Source organism: Zingiber officinale, chromosome 5A (genome assembly GCF_018446385.1).
Source record: "Zingiber officinale cultivar Zhangliang chromosome 5A, Zo_v1.1, whole genome shotgun sequence".
NCBI classification, from domain to species: domain Eukaryota; kingdom Viridiplantae; phylum Streptophyta; class Magnoliopsida; order Zingiberales; family Zingiberaceae; genus Zingiber; species Zingiber officinale.
This window is the reverse complement of record NC_055994.1, coordinates 122617065-122629453: the sequence shown is the minus strand read 5'-3', so window position 1 is coordinate 122629453 and position 12389 is coordinate 122617065. Positions and strand designations below refer to the sequence as shown.

The 12389-nt window shown below is 35.8% G+C and overlaps 1 protein-coding gene and 1 pseudogene across 2 annotated transcripts; one reads left to right on the top strand and one right to left on the bottom strand.

Annotated features, from left to right (window-relative positions):
* Positions 1–2053: 2053 nt before the first annotated feature.
* On the bottom strand, positions 2054–2144 carry LOC121983434 (annotated as a pseudogene).
* A 2518-nt stretch (positions 2145–4662) lies between these two features.
* LOC121981536 (uncharacterized protein C57A10.07-like) lies at positions 4663–10796 on the top strand. Of its 2 annotated transcripts, none has more exons than XM_042534106.1 (4): positions 4663–4925; positions 5082–5707; positions 7544–7668; positions 10153–10796. In XM_042534106.1, exons 2-4 carry the CDS (start codon positions 5110–5112, stop codon positions 10471–10473), a joined length of 1044 nt encoding a protein of 347 aa, XP_042390040.1. In that variant the 5' UTR covers positions 4663–4925; positions 5082–5109; the 3' UTR covers positions 10474–10796. The 2 variants fall into 2 exon arrangements, with proteins under 2 accessions (XP_042390040.1, XP_042390039.1); XM_042534105.1 differs by having other exon boundaries at positions 5059–5707.
* The last annotated feature ends 1593 nt before the right edge of the window (positions 10797–12389 follow it).

Here is a 12389-nt window from a genome sequence, read left to right as displayed (position 1 = left end):
ATTTAAATTTTATTAAAATTATTTTAAATTGATAAAAATAGTTTAAAATAATTGGAGCAACTATTACTTAGTAGTGGTTAAGTATTAGCTTCCACAATACTACAATGATATTGTATTAGTTGTTATACGTGTAGTAGCTAGTTGTACATGTTACAATACTACAATAGCATTAAAAGCATGGGCGGAGTCACCCTTGGGCTAGGGTGGGCTCCAGCCGCACCCATTTTTTAAAAATTTACAAGTAAAATTTTATTTCAGTCTCATCCTCATTTTATTTTAGCTCATATGGTCTATAGTAATTTCATTTCAGTTCTTATTTCTCCCTATTGAATTGCCAAGAATTTTAATTAAATCTAAATTTTTCCTTATTTTTCTGCTTCATCGCAGAGTCGTACCTATATTCAATGGGGCCTGAAGCGCATACTAAAAAGTGACATTTTGCTATATGGTAAATAATAATAAAGTTGTTTACAAATAACATATATACTAAACACATAAATAAACCAAAAATAAATATATTACATCAATAGAAAGTTAATAAATATTTAAAATAATTATATCAACACTACTCATCTAGGTGTTTTAGAGATAAAAATATTTATCAAATCTGTATAATCCAATTATCGGACTATTTTTTTATTAATCGATAACATTGATAGCCATTTAGTGCATCCTGGAACACGGAGACCAATACGGTGGCTGCAAGCAATAGCAAGGCGACAAGTAGTAACCACCATACAATTAGGTCGCAGTTCGCACAAGTGACTAAGGTAGCGTGCGACAACCCTTTGCTACGCAATTAGGTCACGTGAGCAAAGGCCAACCGCCAACTCGCGTCGCATGAGATAGCCATTGCGAGAATCGACACGATTAAGTCGCACAAATGGTCATTATTGCATGATTAGGTTACAATTAGTGTCACGTGTTGCAAGACGAAGAAGATGGTCAAAGAAAAAGATTATGATTACCTCTTATTCAGTGGATCCGTGTCTTAGTAGAAAGAACGCTGGAGAAGAAATTGCGTGTAAAGAAGAGTAACACTAGGGAAGAAATTATGTGAAAAGAAGAGTCATGCGTCGATGTATTTCTTGGAGCCGTGAGAATAGGTTTAACGGTCATTTAAGATCCATGTCTCTCATTTTTTTAGCATAATTAAAAAAATAGGCCTTTCATTAGGTTAGGCCCTGAGGCGGTTGCCTCTGTGACCTTATGGAAGTTACGACTTTGCTTCATCTCCCTACGTGAACTACTCTATCTGTCGCACGAGCAATCGGTGCCACCGTCTTCCTTGTCCCTCCTCGCATGCGTCTAGCCGCAACTTGACTAGCTCAACCGCGACAAACATTTTACTTAATAGCGTGCTATATCTGTGGGACATTATCATAGTCGTAGCCGAGACCCTACCGCTGCTACCTTCCTCCCTGACCACCACGACATCATATTTTTTGTTATCCCCATTGATAGTTTTGTTATCGCTGCTTTCCTTGCCATAAGTAACGTCGACTCTACCCTGTCATCACGACTCGATCATAACCATCGTCGTCAGATACCAATGTCGACGATCAACTCTAGATAATTTTAAATTTTGGTCACACCCCTAATTAAAAGTATGGAATAATGTTATAGTAGTTAATAGAGTAGTTGTTATATGTTGGAGTAGATGGCGGTAGATTCTATAGCAATGCTAAAAGTAAGAATATTTTTAGAATAAAATATTAGGCGGAGTGACCTTTTAAATTTTTTTTTTTAAAAAAATACCATTTGATGATTTGTATAATTTAGGATGTACTTTCAATTTTTACCCAAATACCTTTATTCTAATATTTCTGTAGCAGATTTGGCTAAATTTATTATAACTTAAAATAAAATTATTTCTATTTTATTAAAATTATTATGAGTATTGTTATATTAATTTTTTTTAAAAAAATAATAATCAAAATTACTCTAAGTTGATCAAGTTCACTTCAATGTTGCAACGTGTAGCAACCTTGGTCAATGCCGCTATATGCAGTTTTGTTATTATTATTTTTGGTAATTTAAATATCAATTTAAAAACAAAATAGATAATTTCTTGATTTATGCGTGTCATCCTTGCGCAGGGTTCGTGCTAATCTTCGTTCCAATTTTGTCGGATCTCCAAAGAGACAAACACAAATCTATTGAATCTATTTTGACTCTGCATAAGTCATGCACTTGAGAAATATCTCCTCATATATACATTCAAAAATATAAAGGTGTTAAATTAGTTTTAATTTGTGATTGTAATACTGAAATAAAGGCATTTTAAAATTAAAAAATAAAATGATGATGGAGTGTTATCTTGATTTTTTTTAAAAAAACATAAGGTGTTCCTTTTACAAAAAAGTTTTTCAATTTTTTTCCCATGAATATTTGTCTGGTGATTTATTAATGAGCCTCTAATTTAATTAGATTATTATTTAATCAAATACAGTATTAACTATATAAGATACATTTTAATTAATATGATATACATCATGTAATCATGGTTCAAGTTATTTTTCTTAGGTTTACCTTCTCCGTGTTGGCTCTAAGACGGATTGACGGGGCCGCTGAAATGAACGTATTCGTCTTTTGCCATCAAGTTATTTTTCTTAGGTTTGATATATAAACTCAAAATCTCCAAGCAAAGCCAAAGTACAAACTTTCAAATATCTAAAAATCACCTTAATTTTTTTTTTAAAAAAAAACTTAGTGAATTCAGTTGTTTTGATTGACATTTGTAGAGTTACTTAGCTTGTTCAAGTTAACTTTAATTTTTTTTTAATAAGGTTTAGTTTGATTTAAATTTTCGTAAGCTTAATTATATTTATCGCGCTCTTAATTTGAGATGTACTAATTACTTAAAATATTTATATTTTAAAATTTATTTAGATTAGTGAATTTGATATTATTTGATTATTTATTCATTCCAAGAGCTTTTTATTTATCTACAAATTTGATAAATGAGATATTAATGAATATGATTGATAAGTTTTGTTTAGGGAGATTGTTTAGAATTAGTTATTTCTGTTTAAATTTATTCATTTAATTTAATAAATTATTGAGACTTATGCATTTAATTGACTTTATACATATTAAATAAATTATTTAGACATCTAATATTTGAATCCTAATTAGGACGTAATTCCAAGAATTTTTTTTTTTTCTGATGAGACAATAAATCTACAAAAAAAACCGGTATACTTGTCTATGGGAATTGATCCGGTAGTAAGAGCGGCTCCCCCCCTTCAGGTAAAGTCAACGTCAAGTTAAAGTCACCGGAGCAGCCGCTCATCCAAGAAGAGTGTGGTCCGACCGGACGGACGACCGTAGACGGCCGGCCCGACCGGACTGCCGGCCGCCCGATGGAATCGAATACCCGGAAGGGTCCGGCCGGCTCGCACTTATAGTTGGAAGACCCTGTCAAATCGGGGTTCCGACGCTCAGTTAAAAAGGTCACGGACCGAGCTGACCTTTTGACCGGTCACAGTCATAAAGCGCCCCTGTTTATTCGCCTCTACCAAGCACAAGTAAACCATTGCGTATGTCCGGTCGGATGTTTAGGGAGATGTCCGCTCGGACGACAAGTTTTGGAGCAAGGAAAAAGACCCGAGGATTTCTCCTCTGACAACCGGTAGGTTTCACGTGTGTGTCATGCTCCAAATCTCGTGACAGGGGATTCTGTTGTCCCATCGAGGGCATGCTTTCACTGTGGCGATATGGGTCAGGTAAGTTTTCTGACAGCCACATACCTAGGAAAGGACAGGTAAGCTTTCTGACAGCCGCATACCTAGGAAAAGACAGAAGACACTTATGCACTTAGGTACGTGTGCCCAGACCCTTCAGAGCTCTATATAAAGAACCTCAGGTTTCGCCGGAGAGGTACGTATTCTGAGATTTTGGAAGCCACTTTGTTCATCGTAGCTTACCTGACTTGAGCGTCGGAGGGCCGTCGCCGGGACACCCCTCCCGGCTCGGTTTTGCTACAGGTTCACCGGAGCACTCGAGGATCCAGCAGGGAGCGCCGCATCCCCAGCGTTCGTTGACTCTTGGTTCGAACAGGATCAGAAATGAACATTTTAAAAACTAATTGATCGTCAAGCTAGCTCCATAGAATGCGAGGAACACTTTCAAAAGTCTAGTTGAAAAAAATAAATTGGTGAATGAGCTTGACGAAGTATAGGGTTGTAAAAAAATCAAATGTTTATGACTAAATTTGATGTTCAACTTATTAAGAATTTGTTTACATATAAAATCAACTAAATGAACATATATATATTTCAAACAGCATTGAACTGAGAGTTTCATAACATTCAACAAATCAAGTTTAAACTTATTAAAAAAAATCAACCAAATTTGAATTACCATTTCGATTCATTTTAAACTTGAATATCATAAAATTCTATTTACAAAGAAGTAAATTAAGAAATTAAGCAAACCATCACGTAAAAAGATATAACTCCTAACTTCATCGAAAATTGACCGTTGTCAATTCAATTCGACCAATTGGAATGAGCTCTAGAAAAGGGGAACCTACCGTCAAGGCGTCAAATATTTCATATTCTCACAAGGGGTATTTTAGTGAAAACCTAGGATTTGAGGAGGTAAATGAAAGTTGCTACTTTATTTTGATAATTAGGGAACCCTTTGATTTTTATTTTATTTTTTAATATTTCTGAAATTCTGGGAAAGATCGAGTGAAATTTCCTACGAGTTGATTCCTCGATTCCAATTCCCATTCAATCTTCTCGTGATTTTGGATCCCGTTTTAGACGCAGGTGTCGACCTCCTCGTCACAGGGATCGCTCGTCGCCGTGACCGGCGAGTCTGAGGGATCGTCGTTATTCTAGTCGCGTCAATCGTCGATCTCCCCATGTTTTCAGTTTGTTTAATGTTTTCGCGCTTATTTCTTGTGTTTATTTGAGGTAACGTCGGAGATCCCTCTTTTTTTCTTCTTTACCTTGATTTCTGTTGGTTTCCCCTTCATATTGCTCTAAATCTTGTAGCAAAATCATTTTTTTTTTTTTTTGGCTTCTTCTATACTCTCCTGATCGGCAGATGTCTTTCGAGGTTAATTGAAGCTTTCTTGATTGCTTGCCGAATGCGATTATGAACAATCAGTCATTTGGATCAGGAAATCCCTTTCATGCTTACACCCGAGGTGACTTCGATTTGGAGTCAGGAAACTCCAGGAAGAGCTTTCGTAAGCCTAAGAATTCTAAATTTATCGCTCCCATCAGGATGATACATTCTATCTCAAACCGCATTCATTACTTCTACAAGCTTCACCCAGTTGCAGTCTTTCTCACCTCTTTGTCCTTTGGTATCGCCATCCTGGTAGTGCTTTCTTTGTACGAAAGGAAGCTTCAAATGATGGATTTCCGGAGAAGTGGTGACTTGGGTCTGAGCTCAGACTTGTATCCATTGCCAAATCTTCGCAATCTTGTGATGGTTGCTGGGCATTCAATTTACACGAGCACCAACTGCGGTAAGTTTGACAATGAGGATTCATGGTTCCTAGAACCCTATCAGAAGAACCCGGGGCAGGCAGCTACATTCTTGGCACACATCCAAGTAGGAGTGGAGAGTGCAGCGAAGGATGAGGGAGCACTTCTTCTATTTAGTGGTGGGGAAACCCGAAAGGATGGCGGTCCTCGCAGTGAAGCACAAAGTTACTGGTTTGTTGCAGAGTCTAAAGGCTGGTTTGGTATGATCACTTATTCCTTTATTTGTAAAGCAACCTTCTTCCATACTTTCATGTCAATTGACACCGGGGGTTTGTATAGAAATTCATCATTTGCTCTCTGCTATAATAAGAAGAGGATAAATATTCAATAGTACGAACTAGGTTTGAGCAAACACATTTTTCATTTCTTTCTCAATTTGTATTGTTGCTGATTTTCAATTAGCACAACCCGAATTTAACTCTTTTTGAACTTGTAAAAGTCAAGTGAAATTTCCTTTTTTAAGGCTCTTTGGCTGCCTTAAAATTCATCATCTTCATTGTGCATGATCATGTGTGAAAGCTAAAAGAAAACCTAGAATTGTAATTTTAAAATGCTAGGTTTTGGAGTTTTTATTTATTTACATTTACCATGACTGGTATGTTTCAAGACTGCCATGTCACAATGTGTATACGATCCTTTGATAAATCATTAGGAAGAGTTTTGTTGATTCCTGCAAAGGCAAAAAAGTGGTGTGTTAGTTGTATTTCTTAATTGCAAATGTGTTATCCAAGGAATTGATTATGGAGGCATGGAGAAAATCAATTCTACAACTATACTTTTATCATCTAATTGAAAATGCACACTCTGAAACATTGAAATGATTTTGTAGCTGATTCACACCGTCTCTCATATCTTCCAGCTCTAGCTTTCCCCAATTTTAATAAATGGGCTTTTCATCATTTCCTAAAATTTTACTTAATTCAACCAAAATCATGACATATTTTACTTTTATTTTTGTATGTTTTGTAGTAAATCTTTCTGTCTCGATCAACTTTTATATCCTTTGTTAGCTTATGAGTTTCAGTTTTTAGTTATCTTCAAGCTAAATAGATGTACTAAAGTCTGATAGTAAGGCTCTCAGATTTTGTGGTTGATGTTAAAAGTCATTTTAATGGTCAATCTTGCATGGTTAAGCAACATGGTTTAGCATAACGGCACCATCCTTATTAATTGATATTCAGCCTTTTTTCTATTTTTGAGGTGTCCTATACATTTATGGTGAATAAAACTTAAGGGGAAAGGATGCATCCATGTCTTTCTTGCTAGAAGTCTATTTGTCAGGGATTGGAAAGAAAGATGTTACGAGTGTGAGGAAGATGTTTCTATTTAATTGCAAGACAGTAAGATATAATAAAATTAAGGAATTTACAAGTATTGTTCCATTTCTTGTGAACCTCTTGATTTAGTCTTAGATTCAGAAAAGAAAATTTATTGAGTTTATATTCATGGAACCCAACCCAGCTGCATTCTCCAACTACTTTGTTCCCCTTGTCTCTCTCTGTCATCATGTAAATACTGATTTTATGTATATGTTATACATGTTTTTTTAGTATTCTGAGTACTAGTTATTATTTTCTTTGGCTGCATATCACTTTTATTATATCTTAATGATATAGGTTTTGTTCCTTAGTATTAAATCCATCCTACAGTTTGAATGGTCAAATTGTGTTCTTTGTTTGCTCTTTCAACATTAGATGACTCCTTTGTTTTTTTTTTGTCTGGGTGATTAGATATTACAATATTTTTACCTCCTCCATGATTAATATTGGAAATGAAATAGGAAATTGATAGATGTAACACACATGTATATTTTTTTTAGTCGAAGTATTATTTATTATCATGCAAAGAAATATTCTCAAAGTTTTGGATATATCAGATGCCCAATTTGACTTGCATAGTTTTGATATTCGCAAGGCCTTTTCCAAAGGATTACATCATCAATTGTTGTCTGCTCAGTCTTTTGATCTACCATTATTTTGTTTCAGCACTATGCTTGCTCTTTCCATTGAGTTTTTTTTTTTAATCTTCCTTTACAGGACACAAAGATAGTGTCAGGGATAGAGCACTCACAGAGGAACATGCACGGGATAGCTTTGAGAACCTTCTTTTTAGCGTTTGTCGTTTTCGTGAACTGACAGGCTCTTACCCTCAGAATATTACTGTGAGCTTCACTTTCCTATCATTATTTCCTTTGTTGAACTATTAGCTCATACCTTTTCTAAATTTGAATTTCTTAATTTAAAATCCAATTTAAAATTAGGATTGTATTAGAATGTATCTAGTGCACTGAGTTGATGCTAGTTCAATGTTTGCTAATTAATAATCTTGTAATAGAATTTTAAAAAAAGGGCAGCCCGGTGCACGAAGCTCCCGCTATGCGGGGTCCCGGGGAAGGATCCATTGTACGCAGCCTTATCCTGTTTTTTGCAAGAGACTGTTTTCAGGATTCGAACCTGTGACCTTTTGGTCACAAAGCAACAACTTTATCGTTGCGCCAAGGCTCCCCTTCAATCTTGTAATAGAATTAGTTGCCATAATATGCTATTTCATTTCATCTTCCTTTGCATAATAAATCATGGCAACACAAAGACTTTATTGATTAAACTTCTTGTTAACGACAAACATCACCAAAGGCAATAAAGGATTGGCTTGAACCCTTTATTCCAAAGATATTAAATACATATGTGAGAATTTGGGATTGTAAGGAGCACTTCTTCAAGTTGACAAACAACTTTTAAGTTCGAAGTGTCTCGAGGACTAGGTGGATTCCTTCTAGGTGGGTGTCATGCTCTTTGCTATAGATAAGGATGCCATTAAAGTAAACTACTAAAAAATTTCTTATACAAGATTTTAGGACTTGATTCGTGATTCTAATGAATGTGATTGAGGTTAGCTATATGGGAATGAAGTTTATTGCATGTTTACTCATGCACAAAGGTGGCAATTCCTCATGTCTTGCTACTCATCTAAGACAACCTTAGGGTCTCAGCTACTAGGGCAATTATGTCTTTCCCTTATTTTTCAAATTAAAAATGTGTAAGAAGGTGAAGAGACAACCTTGAAGTACCATAAAGGTTGGGCAAACCTGGGTCTTGGTTTAACTAGGTTAGGCTAGGACGGTAACAACTTGGTATTTTGCCCATTGTGTTTAAAGATGTTGGTGTTTTCTCTCTCATGGTGAGTTATACAGAGCTCAAAAAATCAGGCTCTACTGAGAATGATATGAGCTACGTTCATGGGGAGGACATCACCAAATTTTATTAGTGTATGGGCTCATCTCATCTTGCGTAATCAAAAGGGAAGTTTGCTTAACCCGTGCTACTTTGTAAGAGTTTGAGTGAGGTTCTAGTATGATTGGATTTTAGAAAGGGTTTGTGAGAAAATTAGGTTCATACAACTTCCACTATCTTCACTACCTATAATAATCTTACATGTTCTATTTCCATACTTTGCATAAGTATAAATTTTTTTTTGTATTTTCATGTGACATCCATTGTGGGTGTGCACAAGATGAACTTCAATACTTGCAGTTCTATTGTTTCTCCCCCACCTCTTTCAGCTTCTAGGATATCGTCTGTGGATTCAATGTTGTCATTACTTCCCAAGGTTGGAGAGTATGCGATTCATGTTTAGGGGAGTGCTCTAGTTCTACGAACAACACTCTATGTGGTTATTTTGATGCTACATGACTCCTACTATGATAGTTCTAATATTGCACATTTTTTTTAGTTAGGGTTAGGTCTTTCTATCCTTTGACTTTGTGAGTTGGCCTTTGCTTGTTGGATGATAGTTCTGCAATTAATCAAGTTAATCGTTTTTTTATTTTGTTTAAGATGATGGGGTTTTGGTAGGAGAGCTATGATGCAATGTGGAGACTCTGACAAGTCTGTCAATGAAGTAAATAAGGATAATTCTAGGATCTTCTTTAGCTTCACTGCGTATGTGGAGTTCCTCAAATTTATTTAAGTACTCCATTATCCAAAATTTCTTATGAGCTCTAGCGAGCTTCATTTTGGCAAATCAAATTCGTACAAGAGGGGTCATATCATACCAACCAATGCAATCCTCGATATTTGCTAATCAATTGAAGAATGCATTTGGGCTCTAGTCTATGCATGGTCAAGCAGTGTGGAATGATGTGGCTCTTGCAGCTTGTGGGAAGGTCGCCACTCATTCTAGTGCTGTGGCCTTCGCAGTGGCACGAGGAGAGAGAACGTAGGGGTGTGCTTTGGTTGCAGTGTGAAAGCAGTTGTTTCCTTACTAAATCACCGAAGAGGGATTGCACTAGCTCGTCGTGATGAAGATGATCAGTGGAAAAGAATTAGGAGAAATCCGGTGATAGACCAATTCAAGAACAAAGTCGACGCCAAGTTGAGTTAAAAGTAGATAGATACAAAATGAAGTTACCCGATCCATCTGTTGCTTAAACTGTAATTCGCCCCTTGCTTTTTGATATTTTGAATATGCATACTCGTATCTTCGACAAAATATTTTCTACCTAGATCTGAATGTTTTGATATGCAAAATGTTTTTGCCGACTGAATTCTTACATTCTTGCGTGCCGTTTGTTATTTTTGCCTTCGTATCATGTGTATCGTTCATCATGGATTACGAATGATTTTGTTCAGTTCAACTTTGGTGTCAGATCATAAGCTATGATTTCAAGAGAGAGAGATTTGCACAGCTGCACCGTCCGGCGATAGGATTTCCAGAAGGGAGTTTCTTCTATGTGGGTACACCTACTGCCCCAGGGTCACAGGAGGCTGCAGAGAAAGGTGAAGCTCTTGCTCGGGCTCAGTTTCAAGAAGACCCATATGGTTGTTTCAGTACACTTCACCGGAAGAGACTAACCAGAGATCCATTTCACCGGTTTGTCCCTTACCCCGACGGTTGCCCTGAGCTAAAAGGCTTGTTCAGCTACTGCGGTCCAGTTCCATTTCCCGGGTCGCTTCCTTGGACCAAGTAGTCTCATTTTCGTCGGGGATAAACGAAACAAATCCTAAGTTCCAGTGTGTACAATGAAGCATAAAATCATCCTTTCAGATTCATAAATGTACTGAAGACGAGATTAGTGTTGTTACAACTCGAAGATCAAGGTTTGCGTTGAAAGGAAAGGCTTCTTAGGATATTTGTTCAACAATGTGTGCATGTATCATTATATATAACACCGATTGTTCTTAGTTTCTTCTACTTTGATAGCTAAAAAGGTTTTTGTTTTTTTGTTTGTAACTTTTAATTAGATAGATGATTTTGTCACTTTAATTAAATATTTTATTCGTTGGCTTCTAATTAGTTTTCATCCTTCATTAAGCTAGTTTTATCTTAAGCTAATTGATGGATTAACTTATTTAAATCAACTAGGGTTATAAAAATTAAAGATTTTTTTTTAAATACCAATTTGGGTTTGTCATTTACTAGAGTGGCATATCAAGATTTCTTACACCAGTAGAGAAGCACATTAAGTTTTTTTATTAAGAAAATTATTTTAATTAAAAAATCATTGTAAATTTATTTTTACAACAATTTATGATATATTCAATCGTGTTCAATATATATAACAATTGCGTTATATTAATTGAATTGGGTATCAGAATTTTAAAAAATTTATTTCATTATATGAAATTGACTATATGAATTTTTTTACTTTATTAAATTTTATTCTTTATTATATTATTATTTATATTTAAATAAATTTTATCTTATTTTTATTTTTATTATTACTAATCAAGTCTTTTTAAATTTTTTCTTCACTTGATTTATATATTTGTAATAATTTCATATCGCTTAATTAGAATGTTTATTAATTATTTATGTATATATCTATATCATCTTAAATATATCTTTCAAATTTTTTTCTCAATAGATATAATTTTAACTTTTTATATGTAAATTGTCATAAGTAAAAAACAAAAATCAAAAAACCATTATCAAAGTTTTATTTCGACAATATTATTATTTTCAATGAAATTATAAGCTATTACAATATTATTCTTTATTTATCGTATTATTTTATCCATTATAATTAGTTATTATAACATTATTCTTACTTTTAAATAGGACGGTAGCAGTTGTCCCTGTAGGTTCAGTTCGGATCCTCTCGACTAGGGAACCCTAGACCACCCCGGGACCACAAAATCCGGTTAAAAAGCTATCACGTGCAATGCGCGTGCACGTGGAAACAATACTCACGCAGAAACACACCCATTTGCTTGCAGCCCTAACCTCTTGCGATTCTTCCACCTCCGCGCTCCGCCGGCGACCAGGGAATCCAGACCCTGACCCCTCCCCGACGCCCACCTCCAACGTCGGTGACGAAGTGACAGCGTCCCCGACGGCCTTTTGGTTCCGCGACTCACGCAGAAACCAACCGGGATCCTCCGGCGGCGATGACACGGGATCCTCCGGTGGCGACGACACAGTTCCCTAACTCCTCCGAGGCATAGCCCTGCCCCGCGACCGGCGACGGCCCAAGCTCTTCTGCCGTTAGGGTTGATTTCCCATTTGCTGGTGTGAACAAGTTCGGCCTCCAACAAACGTGAGTAATTTTTGAACTTCGACCTTCGTTGTTAGGTGTGGCCTCCAAAAAATTTCTATTTAGGGTAAAAAAAACAGTCGTATATTTTCTATTTTCTACAAGAATGTCCAATATATTCAAGTTATAATAATCTGTTTGGTGTGGGAAATCTTGATTTAATTTCTCTAGAACTCATTAACACCAACCTAGTCTAGCCTAACAAAGATTCACTATTTTACAAAGCATGTGAAAGAAGAATAGCATTGCCAGGCATTGCAAATGTAAAAGATCATAATCACTTAGAAGTACCATTCCTAACACTAATTTTGAGGGCTTCAACATCCTCTGGAAATGATACCTAGGTGCTT

Excerpts from the sequence above, each read along its gene's own strand:
- LOC121981536 (XM_042534106.1), top strand. The coding sequence starts at position 5,110 with ATGAACAATCAGTCATTTGGATCAGGAAATCCCTTTCATGCTTACACC. Across the intron at positions 5,708-7,543 it reads AGAGTCTAAAGGCTGGTTTG|GACACAAAGATAGTGTCAGG; the intron begins GTATGATCACTT and ends CTTCCTTTACAG. Across the intron at positions 7,669-10,152 it reads CTTACCCTCAGAATATTACT|ATCATAAGCTATGATTTCAA; the intron begins GTGAGCTTCACT and ends CTTTGGTGTCAG.